At 64.7% G+C, this 17,640-nt stretch overlaps 1 protein-coding gene across 1 annotated transcript; it reads left to right on the forward strand.

The window, feature by feature from the left end:
• The first annotated feature begins 967 nt into the window (after positions 1–967).
• On the forward strand, positions 968–16,153 carry LOC127042059 (actin-like protein 6B). The gene is made up of 13 exons (XM_050935722.1): positions 968–1,101; positions 1,683–1,759; positions 1,967–2,132; positions 4,785–4,885; positions 6,145–6,242; positions 6,771–6,865; positions 7,819–7,940; positions 8,113–8,187; positions 8,637–8,698; positions 8,886–8,995; positions 9,643–9,728; positions 9,946–10,042; positions 16,017–16,153. Exons 1-13 carry the CDS (start codon positions 1,077–1,079, stop codon positions 16,151–16,153), a joined length of 1,251 nt encoding a protein of 416 aa, XP_050791679.1. The 5' UTR covers positions 968–1,076.
• Positions 16,154–17,640: the final 1,487 nt, after the last annotated feature.

Consider the following 17,640-nt stretch of genomic DNA (forward strand, 5'->3'; position numbering starts at 1 on the left):
CACCAGCCCTCACTGCCCTCCCAGAGCCGGGTAGAGAACCCAGGAGTCCTGGCTCCTGCTGTTAAACTCCTACACACCCCAGCTCAGTATCTGCCCCCAGTCTAGGGGAATTTTGGATTTTCCTGGTTTGAAATAATCTGGGGTGTGGAATTTGGGGGGGGGGGGACTCAATAGGGAGACCGGTATGAAGGAGGGAGTATTAGGGACTCGGGGGATACATAGCTGGGGTGTAGGGCAAAGGGATGGGAGGATAGAGGGGGTACAGGGAGGGATGTTTGATAATATTATTTTGAGTGCTAGCCCGAGTAACAGTTAATGAATAGATGGTGGGGTCTGCAGGTCAGAGCAGGGAGGGGCTGGGAGCCAGGACTCCTGGGTTCTATCCCCAGCTCTGGGAGGGCAGTGGGGGCTGGTGGTTAGAGCAGGGGGGCTGGGAGCCAGGACTCCTGGGTTCTCTCCCCAGCTCTGGGAGGGGAGTGGGGGCTGGTGGTTAGAGCAGAGGGGGCTGGGAGCCAGGACTCCTGGGTTCTCTCCCCAGCTCTGGGAGGGGAGTGTGGGCTGGTAGGTCAGAGCAGGGGGGGCTGGGAGCCAGGACTCCTGGGTTCTCCCCCCGGCTCTGGGAGGGGAGTGGGGGCTAGTGGGTTAGAGCAGGGGGGCTGGGAGCCCGGACTCCTGGGTTCTCCCCCCGCCTCTGGGAGGGAAGGGGTGAACCTATGGGTAGGGGGCGATTGTTGCCGGAGAACCGACCCCCGCCCTAACAAAAGCCATCCCCCGACACTAACCACCTCCCCCCCCCCGCCCCGTCCTTCCCTGCCCCTTTAAGGAAGCCTCAGATTGTCACTTATTGTCTGGGCGATTGACCAATCAGGGGCTGCCTGGGGAGGGGGGGCAGCTCCTCATTGGCTGGGATGAAAGCGCCCTGCCCCACCCCTCTCTCTGCAGATCCCCCCCCCCCATCCACGGTCGCTGTCCAGCCGGCTGGGTGCTGAATCGCCCCTCCCCCACCCCCAGCCGCCCCTACACCGGGACCCTCCCCCCGCAGGAGCCGCTGGGGCAGGGGGCGCAGCGGAGCCAGGATGAGTGGGGGGGTCTATGGAGGAGGTAAGGGGCCCCCTTTAATGTCCCCCCCCTTTTATGTCTACGCAGGGATCACAGTGGCGGCGCGCAGCCCCCAGGGGGCGCCCTGCTGCAGGGAGGGGGGGTCAGCAAGGGGGCGCCCTACCCCGGTTCTCGGAGCGTGAACCCAGGCGTCCGGGCCGGTTCCCCTCCCCCCGGCCCCAGATCTTGTCCGCTTGAGCTGGGATTCTCTTTCCAGCCACCCCGCCCCAGAGGTGGGCGCATCTCAGCGCCGGGCGAGGGGTCCCTGGGTAACCGGCCACCCCGCCCCAGAGGTGGGCGCATCACAGCCCCGGGCGAGGGGTCCCTGGGTAACCGGCCACCCCGCCCCAGAGGTGGGCGCATCACAGCACCGGGCAAGGGGTCCCTGGGTAACTGGCCGCCCCGCCCCAGAGGTGGCTGCATCTCAGCCCCGGGCGAGGGGTCCCCGGGTAACTGGCCGCTCCGCCCCAGAGGTGGCTGCATCTCAGCCCCGGGCGAGGGGTCCCTGGGTAACCAGCCGCCCCGCCCCAGAGGTGGGCGCATCAGTGGCGGGTGCTGAGTGTTTCTCTCTCTCTCTATCCCAGATGAGGTGGGGGCGCTCGTCTTTGACATCGGCTCGTTCTCAGTCCGAGCTGGCTACGCCGGAGAAGACTGCCCCAAGGTACGTCCTCAGCCTCCCCGCTGGGGCCCTGGAAACACCCCCCCAACCGGCCTTGGGGCTGGATGGAAGCTGGCTCCCCCTAGAGGGGACAGGCCCCTGCCCCATTGCCCGCCCCCCTGAGCCAGCCAGTCCCTGCCCTGGGGCCGGGTGGGAGGCGACGCCCCCCGAGGGGCCAGGCCTGTGGCTCACCCTGCCCCCCACCTGCAGGCGGATTTCCCCACCACGGTGGGGCTGCTGGCCCCCGAGGAGGCGGCGCTGGAGCTGGACGGGGACAAGGAGAAGAAGCCGGGGAAGGTTTATTACATCGACACCAACTCGCTGCACGTCCCACGGGAGAACACGGACGTCCTGTCGCCCCTCAAGAACGGCATGAGTGAGGGGCTGCCCCCAGGGCCCTGCCACGGGGCTTCCTGCCATGGGGCTTCCTGCCACGGGCCCTTGCTACCCCCCACCACGGGGTTTCCTGCCACGGGGCTCCCTGCCATGGCCCCCCCTGCCAAGAGGCTTCCTGCCACGGGCCCTCGCTACCCCCTACCACGGGGTTTCCTGCCATGAGGCTTCCTGCCACGGAGCTTCCTGCCACGGGCCCCCCTGCCATGGGCCCTTGCTACCCCCCCACCATGGGGTTTCCTGCCACGGGGCTTCCTGCCACGGGCCCTCACTACCCCCCTGCCATGGGGCTTCCTGCCACGGGCCCCCCTGCCACGGGCCCTTGCTACCCGCCACCACAGGGTTTCCTGCCATGGGGCTTCCTGCCACGGGCCCCCCTGCCACGGGCCCTCGCTACCCCCCACAACGGGGTTTCCTGCCACGGGGCTCCCTGCCATGGTCCCCCCTGCCAAGAGGCTTCCTGCCACGGGCCCTCACTACCCCCTACCACGGGCCTTCCTGCCACGGGGCTTCCTGCCACGGGCCCCCCTGCCATGGGCCCTTGCTACCCCCCACCACGGGGTTTCCTGCCACGGGGCTTCCTGCCATGGGCCCTCACTACCCCCCTGCCATGGGGATTCCTGCCACGGAGCTTCCTGCCACGGGCCCCCCTGCCACGGGCCCTCGCTACCCCCCACCACGGGGTTTCCTGCCACGGGGCTCCCTGCCATGGCCCCCCTGCCAAGAGGCTTCCTGCCACGGGCCCTCGCTACCCCCTACCACGGGCCTTCCTGCCACGGGGCTTCCTGCCACGGGTCCCCCTTCCACGGGCCCTTGCTACCCCCCCACCACGGGGTTTCCTGCCACGGGGCTCCCTGCCATGGCCCCCCTGCCAAGAGGCTTCCTGCCACGGGCCCTCGCTACCCCCTACCACGGGCCTTCCTGCCAAGGGGCTTCCTGCCACGGGCCCTCCTTCCACGGACCCTCGCTACCCCCCACCATGGGGTTTCCTGCCATGGGGCTTCCTGCCATGGTTCCTCCTGCCAAGAGGCTTCCTGCCACAGGCCCTCGCTACCCCCTCACCACAGGGCTTCCTGCCACGAGCCCCACTGCCATGGGCCCTCACTACCCCTACGCCATGGCCCCCCTGCCACGGGGCTTCCTGCCACGGATCCTTGCTACCCCCTCACCACAGGGCTTCCTGCCATGGGGCTTCCTGTCATGGCCCCCCTGCCACGGGCCCTCCCTACCCCCCTGCCATGCCCCCCCCCCCGCCACAGGGCTTCCTGCCACAGGCCCTCTCTACCCCCTCACCACGGGCTTCCTGCCACGAGCCCCACTGCCATGGGCCCTCACTACCCCTACGCCATGGCCCCCCTGCCACGGGGCTTCCTGCACGGGACCCTGCTACTCTCCCTGTCACGGGGCTTCCTGCCGTGGGGCTTCCTGCCACGGGCACCCCCTGCCACGGGCCCTCGCTACCCCCTGCCACGGCCCGCCCCTGCCATGGCCTGCCCCCGCCACCTGGCTTCCTGTCCACGGGCCCCCCTGCCATGGGCCCCTTTCTACCCCCCCCCCCGCCACGGGGCTACCTGCCACGGAGCTTCTGCTACAGGTCCCCCCGCTGCCATGGGTCTTCTTGCCACAGAGTTTCCTGTCACAGGCCCTCGCTACCCCCCCCACCACGTGGCTTCCTGCCACAGGTCCCCCCGCCACGGGACCCTGCTACCCCCCCCTGCCATGGCACCCCCTGCCACGGACCCTCACTACCGCCCCTGCCACGGGGCCCTTGCTACCCCCTGCCATGGGTCTTCCTGCCATGGACCCCTGCTACCCTCCCTGCCACAGGACCCTTCTACCCCCCCTGTCATGGCCCCCTCTGCCAGAGGTTTTCCTGCCACAGGACCTCGTACCCCCCACCATGGGTCTTCCTGCCACGGGGACCCCCACCATGAGTCTTACTGCCACAGGCCCTCGCTACCCCCCCACGATGAGTCTTCCTGCCACAGGTCCTCACTACCCCCCCGCCACGGGTCTTCCTGCCACGAGCCCCCCCCACCATGGGACCCTGCTACCCACCCTGCCATGGACCCCCTCGTCACGGACCCTCCTGCCATGGACCCTGCTACCCCCCACCACGGTCCCCACTGCCATGGGTCTTCCTGCCACGCCCCCCCCACCTGAAACGGGGCTCTCCCCTGCCACAGGACCATGCTACCTCCCTGCCACGGGCCTCCCACTACCCTCCTGCCATGGCCCCCCCGCCACAGGCCCTCGCTATCCCCCTGCCGTGGTCCCCCCTGCCACGGGACCCCGCTGCCCTTCTGCCATGGACCCCCCTATCATGGGCCCCCCACTATGGCCCCTGCCACGGCCCCCCCGCCACGGTCCCCTGCACCCCTCCCACCACAGGCCCCTCGTTACCCCTCTGCCACAGCTCCTCGCTTCCTCCCCTGCCTCACCCTGCCCCCTCTGAGGCTTTTGTACCCCCTGCCAAGGGCACCCCCCAGTGGCTTCCCCACCCCCATGGGCAACCCCACGTGGTGCAGGGGGGCTGGAGGGAAGCGGGTTGGTACCACCTTAACCAAGCCCCCCCGTATCTCTCCCCTCCCCCCGTGTCGTTCCCTCACCCCCCCCCACGCCGCTGTCCCCCCAGTCGAGGACTGGGACTGTTTCCAGGCCATCCTGGACCACACCTACGGGAAACACGTCAAGTCGGAGCCCGGCCTGCACCCTGTGCTCATGTCCGAGGCGCCGGTAGGTCCCCCCCATACCCCCCGACATCGCGATCCACCCCCTGTGCCCTAACATCACCCCTGATCCACCCCTGCACCCCAACATCACATCACCCCCCCATGCTGTCAAATCACCGCAATCCACCCCCTGCACCCTAACATCACCCCTGATACACCCCTGCACCCCAACATCACATCCCCCTCTGCTGTCAAATCACCGCGATCCACCCCTGCACCCTAACATCACCCCTGATCCACCCCTGCACCCCAACATCAACATCACCCCCCCATGCTGTCAAATCACCGCAATCCACCCCCTGCACCCTAACATCACCCCTGATACACCCCTGCACCCCAACCTCACATCACCCCCCCATGCTGTCAAATCACTGCGATCCACCCCCTGCGCCCCGACATCACCCAGTCCACCCCCTGCGCCCTAACATCATGTCACACCCTGCACCCAACATGACCCCGATCCACCCCCTGCACCCCAACATCACATCAACCCTCTGCTGTAAAATCACCTCAATCCACCTCCAGCGCCCCAACATCACCCCCGATCCACCCCCTGCACCCCAACATCACATCACCCCTCTGCTTTAAAATCACCCCGATCCGCCCCCTGCCACCCCAACATCACATCAACCCTCTGCTGTAAAATCACCTCAATCCACCTCCAGTGCCCCAACATCACCCCCGATCCACCCCCTGCACCCAACATCACATCACCCCTCTGCTTTAAAATCACCCCGATCCGCCCCCTGCACCCCCAACATCACCCCTGATCCACCCCTGCACCCCAACATCACATCACCCCCTCATGCTGTCAAATCACCGCGATCCACCCCCTGCACCCTAACATCACCCCCTGATCCACCCCTGCACCCCAACATCACATCACCTCCCCATGCTGTCAAATCACCGCGATCCACCCCCTGCACCCTAACATCACCCCGATCCACCCCTGCACCCCAACATCACATCACCCCCCCATGCTGTCAAATCTCCGTGATCCACCCCCTGCACCCTAACATCACCCCTGATCCACCCCTGCACCCCAACATCACATCACCCCCCCATGCTGTCAAATCACCCCGATCCAGCCCCGCACCCCAACATCACTCCTGATCCACTCCTGCACCCCAACATCACCCCTGATCCAGCCCCTGCACCCAACTCACGTCACCCCCCCGTGCTGTCAAATCTCCGTGATCCACCCCCTGCCCCCCTGCCCCCCGGCCTGCCCCCCAGCGCCCCACTGCCGCTCTCTCCCCGCAGTGGAACACCCGGGCCAAGCGGGAGAAGCTGACCGAGCTGATGTTCGAGCATTACGCCATCCCGGCCTTCTTCCTCTGCAAGACCGCCGTCCTCACCGCGTATCCGGGGGGCGAGCTGGGGGGCTGGCAGCGGGATCCGGGGGGCTGGAGGACTGGAGAGGATGTGGGGGGGGCTGGGAAGGATCTGGGGGGCTGGAGGTGGGACTGCTGGCAAGGTGAGGGGATGGAGGACTGGAGAGGACCTGGGGGGGCTGGGGAGGGATTGGGGGCTGCACGGGGGGGCTGGGAAGGATCTAGGGGGCTGGAGGTGGGAGTGCCGGCAATGTGGGGGGCTGGGATGGGGCTGGCAGGCTGGAGAGGACATGTGGGGGGCTGCAATGCAGGGAGCTGGGCAGGGACTGGGGGGGCTATAGGGGATATCTGAGGGGCTGGGAGGGAGATGGGGGGACCCTGGCACAGGGTTTGGCAGCAGGCACCGTGGGCGCTGTGGGGGGCACATGTAGGGCACAGAGAGGGATGCAGAGAGCTGGGCCGAGAGCGGCTACGAGGCGGGCGCCCGCTCCAGTGGCAGGGAGTTCCACTGACCCCAGGGACCGTCTTCCCCCTTGACCCCCCCACGCCCCCCAGCTTTGCCAACGGCCGCAGCACGGGGCTGGTGCTCGACAGCGGGGCCACCCACACCACGGCCATCCCCGTGCACGACGGCTACATCCTGCAGCAAGGTGGGCACCGCCCGGACGCCTGGGTCCTTCCCCGGCTCTGGGAGGAGAGTGGGGGCTGGTGGGTTAGAGCAGGGGGGCTGGGAGCCAGGACTCCTGGGTTCTCTCCCTGGCTCTGGAAGGGGAGGGGGGGGCTGGTGGGTTAGAGCAGGGGGGCTGGGAGCCAGGACTCCTGGGTTCTCTCCCCGGCTCTGGAGGGGAGTGGGGGCTGTGGGTCAGAGCAGGGGGGCTGGGAGCCAGGACTCCTGGGTTCTCTCCCCGGCTCTGGGAGGGGAGTGGGGGCTGGTGGGTCAGAGCAGGGGGGCTGGGAGCCAGGACTCCTGGGTTCCCTCCCCGGCTCTGGGAGGGGAGTGGGGGCTGGTGGGTCAGAGCAGGGGGGCTGGGGGCCAGGACTCCTGGGTTCTCTCCCTTGCCCTGGGAGGGGAGTGGGCAGATGGGGGGGCTAGGAGCCAGGACTCCTGGGTTCTCTCCCTGGCTCTGGGAGGGGACTGGGCAGATGGGGGGGCTGGGAGCCCGGACTCCTGGGTTCTCTCCCTGGCTCTGGGAGGGGAGTGGGCAGATGGGGGGGCTGGGAGCCCGGACTCCTGGGTTCTCTCCCTGGCTCTGGGAAGGGAGTGGGGGCTGGTGGGTCAGAGCAGGGGGGCTGGGAGCCAGGACTCCTGGGTTCCCTCCCCGGCTCTGGGAGGGGAGTGGGGGCTGGTGGGTCAGAGCAGGGGGGCTGGGGGCCAGGACTCTGGGTTCTCTCCCTGGCCCTGGGAGGGGAGTGGGCAGATGGGGGGCGCTGGGAGCCCGGACTCCTGGGTTCTCTCCCTGGCTCTGGGAGGGGAGGTGGGCAGAGGGGGGGGCTGGGAGCCCGGACTCCTGGGTTCTCTCCTGGCTCTGGGAGGGAGTGGGCAGATGGGGGGGGCTGGGGGCCAGGACTCCCTGGGTTCATGCCCGCTCTGGGGGGGTTCCAGGGATCGTGAAGTCGCCGCTGGCCGGGGATTTCATCTCCATGCAGTGCCGGGAGCTCTTCCAGGAGATGAACATCGAGATCGTGCCCCCCTACATGATCGCTGCCAAGGTGCGGTGTGGGGGGGTCTCATGGGGGCAGCCGGGCTGGGGGGAAAACAGGAATCGGGGGGGGGGGGTTGATGGGCGGAGGGGTTGGGGGGATCAGGGGGAGGTGGGAGGTGGGAGGCTCCGGGAGGGGAAAGGTTCGCGGCTCCCCCCGTCCCATCTCTCTGCCCCGCGCAGGACCCCGTGCGGAGGGGGCCCCCCCCAACTGGAAGAAGAAGGAAAGCTGCCCCAGGTCCTCCAAATCCTGGCACAACTACACCTGCAATGTGAGCTGGGAGGGGGCCGGACGCCTGGGTTCTCCCCCCGGCTCTGGGAGGGGAGGGGGGGCTGGTGGGTTAGAGCAGGGGGGGTGTGGAGCCAGGACTCCTGGTTCTCCCCCCGGCTCTGGGAGAGGAGTGGGGGCTGGTGGTTAGAGCAGGGTGACTGGGAGCCAGGACTCCTGGGTTCTCTCCCCGGCTCTGGGAGGGGAGTGGGGGCTGGTGGGTTAGAGCAGGGGGGGCTGGGAGCCAGGGACTCCTGGGTTCTCCCGCAGGCTCTGGGAGGGGAGTGGGGGCTGGGGTTAGAGCAGGGGGGCTGGGAGCCAGGGGACTCCTGGGTTCTCTCCCGGCTCTGGGAAGGGAGTGGGGGCTGGTGGGTTAGAGCAGGGGGGCTGGGAGCCAGGACTCCTGGGTTCTCTCCTCCAATCAGTGACCCATATATCCTCCCGCTCCCCCAGGAGGTGATCCAGGATTTCCAGGCCTCGGTTCTACAGGTCTCCGACTCGCCCTATGACGAGCAGTGAGTGCTGGCGGGGGGCAGGACCTGGGCAGGGGCAGCCCCTGGCTCTGTGGTGGGAGGAGGGTGGGGGGCTGGGCTTTGCCAGAAGGAGGGGGACTGGGCTCTCAGCTTGGGGGGGGTCTGTCAGGGTGGGGCCGTAGGGGGAAGCAGTGGGGTCACTACCCCCTCTCTGCCCCCCCCTCCGCAGGGTGGCCGCCCAGATGCCCACGGTGCACTACGAGATGCCCAACGGCTACAACACGGACTATGGGGCTGAGCGGCTGCGCATCCCCGAGGGGCTGTTTCGACCCCTCCAACGTCAAGGTGAGTCCCTCCTCCCAGAGCCGGGGAGAGAACCCAGGAGTCACTGGCTCCGCACCCCCCTGCTCTAACCACCAGCCCCCACTCCTCTCCCAGAGCCGGGGGAGAGAACCAGGAGTCCTGGCTCCCAGCCCCCCCTGCTCTGACCCCCCAGCTGCTATTCCCCTCCCAGAGCAGGGGAGAGAACCCAGGAGTCCTGGCTCCCAGCCCCCCCTGCTCTAACCCACCAGCCCCCACTCCCTCCCAGAGCCGGGGAGAGAACCCAGGAGTCCTGGCTCCCACCCCCCCCTGCTCTAACCACCAGCCCCCACTGCCCCTCCCAGAGCCAGGGAGAGAACCCAGGAGTTCCTGGCTCCCAGCCCACCCCTGCTCTGACCCACCAGCCCCACTCCCCCTCCCAGAGCCGGGGAGAGAACCCAGGAGTCCTGGCTCCCAGCCCCCCCTGCTCTAACCACCAGCCCCCCATTCCCAGAACACCTGCCTTTTTTAAATCACTCCCTGCCTCAGTTTCCCCAGGGGGCTCCTTGTCCAGGGTGGGTCTGGGAGTTGGGGGGAGATGGTGGTGGATATTGAGCAAGGTGGAGTCGAGGGAGGGCAGAAGGGACCCCCCATTAACGTCCCCCCCATTGTCTCCCCTACTCCAGTGGCCTTTCCGGGAAACACCATGCTGGGCGTCGGCCACGTGGTGACCACCAGTATCGGCATGTGTGATATCGACATCAGGCGGTGCGTGCCCCCCCCCTCGGTTCCCCCTGCCCTGTGGGGTGTGGGGCTGGGACCCCCCTGCAACTGGAGTCACGTGGCTGGGCCTGTGGGGAGGGGCACCTGGTCAGCAGGCGGGACGCCGGGGGAGATGGGCCCCTGGGGGAGACGCCTGGGGGGGCAAGGGGGGGGTGGGACACCAGGGGAGGGGGGCCCGGGACTAACCCTCTCCCCGGGACTCCCAGGGTCTCTACGGCAGCGTCATTGTGACCGGGGGCAACACCCTGCTCCAGGGCTTCACGGACCGGCTGAACCGCGAGCTGTCGCAGAAAACAACCGCCCGTGAGTGTGTGTGTGTGTGTGTGTATGTGGAGGGGTGGCTGGGGGGCGTGGGGGGGTCTTGAGGGGTTGCTGTGGGGTGTGTGTGTGTCGAGGAGTTGCTGGGGGTTGTTGTGTGTGTAGGGGGGTTGGTGTGTGTGTGTGTGTGTGTGTGGAGGGGTTGCTGGTGGGCTGTATCAAGGGGTTGTTGGGGTGTGTGTGTCTGTAGAGGGGTAGTGGGTGTAGAAGGTTGTGGGCGGTTATGCTGTGTGTGTGTTGGGGGGTTGTGGGGGGGTGTTGAGGGGTTGCTGTGGGGTGTGTGTGTGTCGAGGAGTTGCTGGGGGTTGGTGTGTGTGTAGGGGGGTTGGTGTGTGTGTGTGGAGAGGTGTTGTTGGGGGCTGTGGGGGGTTGTGTCTGTGTGGAGGAGGGCTGTGGAGGGGCGTGGGTAGAGGGTTGCGGGGGGTTGTGGGGTGTGTCTAGAGGGGTTGCTGTGGGGGTTTGGTGGGTGTTGAGAGGGCTGTGAGGGGTTGTGGGGTGTGTCTAGAGGGGTTGCTGTGGGGTTTGCAGGTGTGTGTAGAGGGTTGTGAGGGGATGTGGGGTGTGTCTAGAGGGGTTGCTGTGGGGGTTTGTGGGTGTGTGTAGAGGGTTGTGAGGGGATGTGGGGTGTGTCTAGAGGGGTTGCTGTGGGGTTTGGGGGTGTGTGTAGAGGGGTTGTGAGGGGTGTGTCTAGAGGGGTTGCTGTGGGGTTTGGTGGGGTGTGTAGAGGCTGTGAGGGTTGTGGGGTGTGTCTAGAGGGGGTTGCTGTGGGGTTTGGAGGTGTGTGTAGAGGGTTGTGGGGGTGTGTCTAGAGGGGTTGCTGTGGGTTTGGAGGGGTGTGTGGAGGGTTGTGAGGGGTTGTGGGGTGTGTCTAGAGGGGTTGCTGTGGGGTTTGGTGGGGTTGTGTGGAGGGTTGTGAGGGGGTTGTGGGGTGTGTCTAGAGGGGTTGCTGTGGGGTTTGGTGGGGTGTGTAGAGGGTTGTGAGGGGGACTGTGGGGTGTCTAGAGGGGTTGCTGTGGAGTTGGGGGTGTGTAGAGGGTTGTGAGGGGATGTGGGGTGGTCTAGAGGGGGTTGTTGTGGGGGTTTGGGGGTGTGTGTTGTGGGTTGTGGGGTGTGTCTAGAGGGGTTGCTGTGGAGTTTGGGGGTGCGTAGAGGGTTGTGAGGGGATGTGGGGTGTGTCTAGAGGGGTTGCTGTGGGGTTTGCGGGTGTGTGTAGAGGGTTGTGAGGGGGTGTGGGGTGTGTCTAGAGGGTTTGCTGTGGGTTTGGTGGGGTGTGTGGGGCTGTGAGGGGATTGGGGGGTGTCTAGAGGGGTTGCTGTGGGTTTTGTGGTGTGTGTGTAGGGCTGTGAGGGGATGTGGGGTGTGTCTAGAGGGGTTGCTGTGGGGGTTTGGTGGGGTGTGTAGAGGGTTGCAGGGGGTTGTGGGGTGTGTCTAGAGGGGTTGCTGTGGTGTTGGTGGGGTGTGTAGAGGCTTGTGAGGTGCTGTGGGGTGTGTCTAGAGGGGTTGCTGTTGGGGTTTGGTGGGGTGTGTAGAGGGCTTTGAGGTGCTGTGGGGTGTGTCTAGAGGGGTTGCTGTGGGGTTTGGGGGTGTGTAGAGGGTTGTGAGGGGTGTGTCTAGAGGGGTTGCTGTGGGGTTTGGTGGGGTGTGTAGAGGGCTTTGAGGTGCTGTGGGGTGTGTCTAGAGGGGTTGCTGTGGGGTTTGGTGGGGTGTGTAGAGGGTTGCAGGGGCTGTGGGTTGTCTAGAGGGGTTGCTGTGGGGTTTGCGGGTGTGTGTAGAGGGTTGTGAGGGGTTGGGTTGTGTCAGAGGGGTTGCTGTGGGGTTTGGTGGGGTGTGTAGAGGGTTGTGAGGGGTTGTGGGGTTGTCTAGGGGGGTATGCTGTGGGGTTTGGGGGTGTGTAGAGGGTTGTGAGGGGTGTGTCTAGGGGTTGCTGGGGGTTTGGGGGTGTGTGTAGAGGGTTGTGAGAGTGGTGTGTCTAAGGGGTGCTGTGGGTTTTTGGGGGTGTGTAGAGGGTTGTGAGGGGTTGTGGTGTGTCTAGAGGGGTTGCTGTGGGGTTTGGTGGGGTGTTTAGAGGGTTGTGAGGGGATGTGGGGTGTTTCTAGAGGGTTTGCTGTGGGTTTGCTGATGTGTGTAGAGGGTTGTGAGGGCTTGGGGTGTGTCTAGAGGGTTTGCCTGTGGGGTTTGGTGGGGTGTGTGAGGGCTGTGAGGGTGTGTGGTGTGTCTAGAGGGGTTGCTGTGGGGTTTGCTGGTGTGTGTAGAGGTGTGTGAGGGGATGTGGGGTGTGTAGAGGGTTGCTGTGGGGTTTGCGGGTGTGTGGAGGGTTGGAGGGTTGTGAGGGGTGGTCTAGAGGGGTTGCTGTGGGGTTTGGTGGGGTGTGTGGAGGGCTGTGAGGGGATGTGGGGTGTGGTCTAGAGGGGTTGCTGTGGGGTTTGCGGTTGTGTGTAAGAGGGTTGTGAGGGGATGTGTCTAGGGGGTTGCTGTGGGTTGGGGAGTGGGGTGTGTAGAGGATTGGAGTGCTGTGGGTGGTCTAGAGGGGTTGCTGGGGGTTTTGGCGGTTGTGGTGTAGAGGGTTGTGAGGGGCTGTGGGGTGTGTCCAGAGGGTTGCTGTGGGGTTTTGTGGGGTGTGTAGAGGGTTGTGAGGGTAATGTGGGTGTTTCTAGAGGGGTTGCTGTGGGGTTTGGGGGTGTGTGTAGAGGGTGTGAGGGGGTGTCTAGAGGGTTGCTGTGGAGTTGGGGGTTGTAGAGGGTTGTGAGGGGGTGTGGGGGTGTGTCAGAGGGGTTGCTGGTGGGGTTTGCGGGTGTGTGATAGGGTTGTGGAGGGGCTGTGGGGTGTGTCTAGAGGGGTTGCTGTGGGGGTTTGCGGGTGTGTGGTAGAGGGTTGTGAGGGGATGTGTCTTAGAGGGTTGCTGTGGGGGTTTGGTGGGGTGTGTAGAGGGTTTGTTGGGGTGTGGGGTGTGTCCTAGAGGGGTTGCTGTGGGGTTTGGTAAGGGTGTGTATAGTGTTGAGGGGCTGTGGGGTGTCTAGAGGGGTTGCGGTGGGGTTTGGTCGGGGTGTGTGGAGGGTTGTGGAGGGTTGTTGGGGGTGTGTCAGAGGGGTTGCTGTGGGGTTTGTGCAGGTGTGTGTAAGAGGGTTGTGAGGGGATGTTGGGTGTGTCTAGAGGGTTGCTGTGGGGTTTGGGGTGTGTGTAGAGGTTATAGGGGATGTGGGGTGTGTCTAGAGGGTTGCTGTGGGGTATTTTGGGGGTGTGTAGGAGGGTTGTGAGGGGTGTGTCTAGAGGGTGGCTGTGGGGTTTGCTGGGGTGTGTAGAGGGTTGTGGAGGGGGTGTGGGGTGTGTCCTAGAGGGGTTGCTGGGGGTTTGCGGGTGTGTGTAGAGGGTTATGAGGGGATGTGGTGTGTTTAGAGGGTTTGCTGTGGGTTTTGGGGGTGTTTTCTAGAGGTTGTGGAGAGGGGATTGGGGTGTGTCTGAGGGGTTGCTGTGGGTTTGGGGTGTGTAAAGGGTTGTGAGGGGTGTGTCCTAGAGGGGTTTGCTGTGGGGTTTGTGTGGGGTGTGTGGAGGGTTGTGAGGGGTTGTGGGTGTGTCTATAGGGGTTGCTGTGTGGGTTTGCAGGTGTGTGTAGAGGGTTGTGAGTGGATGTGGGTGTGTCTAGAGGGTTGCTGTGGGTTTTGCGGGTGTTGTAGAGGGTTATGAGGGGATGTGGGGTGTCTAGAGGAGTTTGCTGTGGGGGTTTTGGTGGGGTGTGTGGAGGGTGGTGAGGGTTGTGGGGTGTGTCCTATAGAGGGGTTGCTGTGGGTTTGTCAGGTGTGTGTAGAGGGTTGTGAGGGTGTGGGGTGTGTCTAAGGGGTTGCTGTGGGGTTTGCGGGTGTGTGTAGAGGGTTATGAGGATGTGGGGTGTGTCTAAGAGGGGTTTCTGTGGGTTTGGGGTTGTGTAGAGGGTTGTGAGGGTGTGTCTAGATTGGGTTGCTGTGGGTTTGCTGGGTTGTGTAGAGGGTTTGTGAGGGGATTGTGGGGTGTGTCTATAGGGGTTTCTGTGGGGTTTGGGGTGTGTGTAGAGGGTTGTGAGGGTGTGTCTAGAGGTTTGCGGTGGGGTTTTGGTGGGGTGTGTGGAGGGTTGTGAGGGTATGTGGGGTGTATCGAGAGGTGTTGCTGTGGGGTTTTGGGTGTTTGTAGAGGGTTGTGGGGGTTTGGTCCTAGAGGGGTTTGCTGTGGGTTTGTGGGGTGTGTAGAGGGTTGGAGGGGATGTGGGGTGGTGTCTAGAGGGGTTTGCTGGGGGTTTGGTGGGGTGTGTAGAGGTTTGCAGGGGGTGTGTCCTAGAGGGGTTTGCTGTGGGGTCTGGGGTGTGTGTAGAGGGTTGTGGGGTGTGTCTAGAGGGGTTCTGTGGGGTTTGTTGGGTGTGTAGAGGTTGTGTAGGGGATGTGGCTGTGTCCTAGAGGGGTGCTGTTGGTTTGGTGGTGTGTGTAAAGGGTTGCCAGGGTGGTGTCCTAAGGGGTTGCTGTGGGTTTGGGGGTGTGTGTAGAGGGTTTGAAGGGATGTGTGTCTAGAGGGGTTGCTGTGGGTTTGCGGGTGGAGGTAGAGGGTTTTGTGAGGGGATGTGGGGTGTGTCTAAGAGGGGTTGCTGTGGGGTTTGGGGGTGGTGTGTAGAGGGTTGTGAGGGGTGGTGTCTATATGGTTTGCTGTGGGGTTTTGCGGGTGTGTGTAGAGGGTTGTGAGGGGTGTGGGTGTGTCTAGAGGGGTTGCTGTGGGGTTTGGGGTGTGTGTAGAGGGTTGTGGAGGGGATGTGTGGTGTGTCTCTAGAGGGGTTGCTGGGGGGTTTTGGGGTGTGTGGTAGTAAGGTTTTTAGGGGAGTGTTGGGTTGTGTCTAGGAGGGTTGCTGTGGGGTTTGCGGGTGTGTGTAGAGGGTTGTGAGGTGTGGGTTGGTCTAGAGGTTGGCTGTGGGGTTTGGGGGTGTGTGTAGAGGGTGTGAGGTGTTCTAGAGGGGTTTGCTGTGTGGTTTGGTGGGGTGTGATAGGTTGCAGGGGGTGTGGGATTTGTCCCTAGATGGGTTGTTGTGGGTTTTGGTGGGGTGTGTAGAGGGTTTGTGAGGGCTGTCGGGGTGTGTCTAGAGGGGTTGGCGGGGGGTTTGGGGGGTGTGTGTAGAGGGTTGTGATGGGTGTGGTTCTAGTAGGGTTGCTGTGTGTTTGGTGGGGTGTGTGAGGGTTTGAGGGGCGGTGGGGTGTGTCTAGAGGTTGCTTAGGGTTTTGCGGTGTGTGTAGAGGGTTGTGATGGTATGGGGGTGTTCTAGAGGGGTTTGCTGTGGGGTTTGGTGGGTTGTGGGAGGGTTTTGCAAGTGGGCTGTGGGGTGTGTTGTGTAATCTTGTGTGTGTGCAGCGCTGCCCCCTGGTGGCCAGTCCTGTGGGGTGCTCTGGGCACTGGCCAGCCACGGGTGCCTCTCCCCCCCCATGTGCCCCCCCAGAGCATGCGCCTCAACTCTCGCCACAACAGCAGCCATGGACGGAGGATTACAGCCCTGGATTGGGGGTCCATCCCGCCGCGCTGGTGAGTGCCCATGGGGGGCAGGACACTGGGTTCTCCCTGGCGTGGGGGTGTGGCTGGAGCCAGGACTCCTGGTTTTTTCTCTCCCCGACTCCAAGGAGGGGATTGGTGCTGGTGGTTCAGAGCAGGGGGCCGGGAGCCAGGACTTCCTGGGTTTTCTCTCCCCGGCTCTGGGAGGGAGTGGGGGCTTGGTGGGTTTAGAGCAGGGTGGGCTTGGGAGCCAGGACTTCCTGGTTCTCTCCCCAGCTCTGGGAGGGAGTGGGGGCTGGTGGGTTAGGAGCAGGGGGTGGGGGCTGGGAGCCAGACTCCTGGGTTCTCTCCCCAGCTCTGGGAGGGGAGTGAGGGCTGAGGGTTTGGAGCAGTGGGTGGGGGCTGGAGCCGGACTCCTGGGTTCTCTCCCCAGCTCTGGAGGGTAGTGGTGGCTGGTGGGTTGGAGCAAGGGTGGGGCTGGAGCCAGACTCCTGGTCCCTATCCCTGGTCTCTTCTTCCCAGGGCACCTCCCAGCAGATGTGGATCTCCAAGCAGGAGTACGAGGAGGGCGGGAAGCAGTGCGTGGAGCGGAAGTGCCCCTGATGCAGCCGGCGCCCTCCTGGTGGTGGGGCCTGGGGGCCCCAGGGACATCTGTCCTGGGGGTCCCCACCTTCCCCCCACGCTGTTTCCAACCATTGTGCTCACAACACACTTTGCGCGGGGAGGGGTCCCATTCCCCCCGTCACAGCCCCCCAATTGACTGTGCCGTTCCCCTCCCCCGGGTCCCTCGCTAGCTCGTTTTTCCCGTGGTTCGTTAACTGGTTCATTCATTTTCATGGGTTCGCTTGTAATCCGGACCTTGGTCCCGTACTAAAGTCCGAGAAGGAGAAAACCGTCCAGTGGTGTCTGCGTAATGCTGGCGACCGTGAACGGACCCCGGAGTCCGGCTCCAACCACCCTTCTCTGACCCACATCCCCAACTCCCCTCCCAGCGCCAGGGAGATAACTCCAGGAGTCCTGGCTCCCAGCCCCCCTGCTCTGACAACAGCCCCAATCCCCTCCAAGAGCAGGGGAGAGACCCAGGAGTCCTGGGCTCCCAGCCCCCCCCTGCTCTGACCCACCAGCCCCCACTCCCCTCCCGAGCCGGGAGAGAACCCAGGATCCTGCTCCCAGGCCCCCCTTCTCTAACCCAACAGGCCCCACTCCCTCCAGCAGAGCCGGGGGGAGAGAACCCAGGCGTCCTGCTCCCAGCCCCCCCTGCCTTCTGACCCACCATCCCCCACCTCCCCTCACAGAGCCGTGGGAGAGAACCCATGAGTCCCTGGCTCCCAGACCCACCTGCTCTAACCACCAGCCCCACTCCCCTCCCGAGCTGGAGAGAACCATGAGTCCTGGCTCCCAGCCCCCACTCCCAGAGCTCTGGATAGCATCCAATTGGGCCCCAGGGTTGGGGTCCTGGCTGCGTGGGGTTGGGCTGACCGACGGTGCTTTTCCCCTCTTGGGGCAACCGGCCCCGATGGGGACGGGGGGGTTCTAGGCGCTGGTGTGACGGTGCTGCCCGGGGGGCCAGCTGAGGTCCTCATTGAGGTTGAACAGCACGCCGGGGGCAGACAACCCCCAACGCGGGTGGTGGTTCCAACACTTTGATTTACTCAGCCAGCCCGGACAGCCCCTGTCGCCAGCTCCCTGGTCACCCCAAGTTCCCACCCCGCGGGTCCCGCGAGAGCCCCCCGGCCCCAGGCCTCCGGCCACACACCCAGCGGGTGCGATGCTGCGTCCTGACCATCTCCTCCCTTCGGAATCTAAGCAAATATCCCCCCCCGCAAAGGCCCATCCGCAACCCCGGGGGGATGTATCCGTCCAACGTTTCGCATCCAGGTGACCACAGACACGCAGACCTAATCCGGTTTCACAGGCGGATACTCGGAAATTGTTAATCCTCCTTTTCCGATCAGCCGCAGTCCAGGCTCTATGACAGACAAGCCTTGTAGCCTCCGTCCCACGCCCCGAGCGCACAGCTCCCTTCTCCCTCTGCCAGACGTGGAGTTTAGAGCCCTGGTCGATCTCCAGACCTTCCACCCGTCCTCCGC

The sequence above is a fragment of the Gopherus flavomarginatus genome, unplaced genomic scaffold, assembly GCF_025201925.1.
Source record: "Gopherus flavomarginatus isolate rGopFla2 unplaced genomic scaffold, rGopFla2.mat.asm mat_scaffold_210_arrow_ctg1, whole genome shotgun sequence".
NCBI lineage: Eukaryota > Metazoa > Chordata > Testudines > Testudinidae > Gopherus > Gopherus flavomarginatus.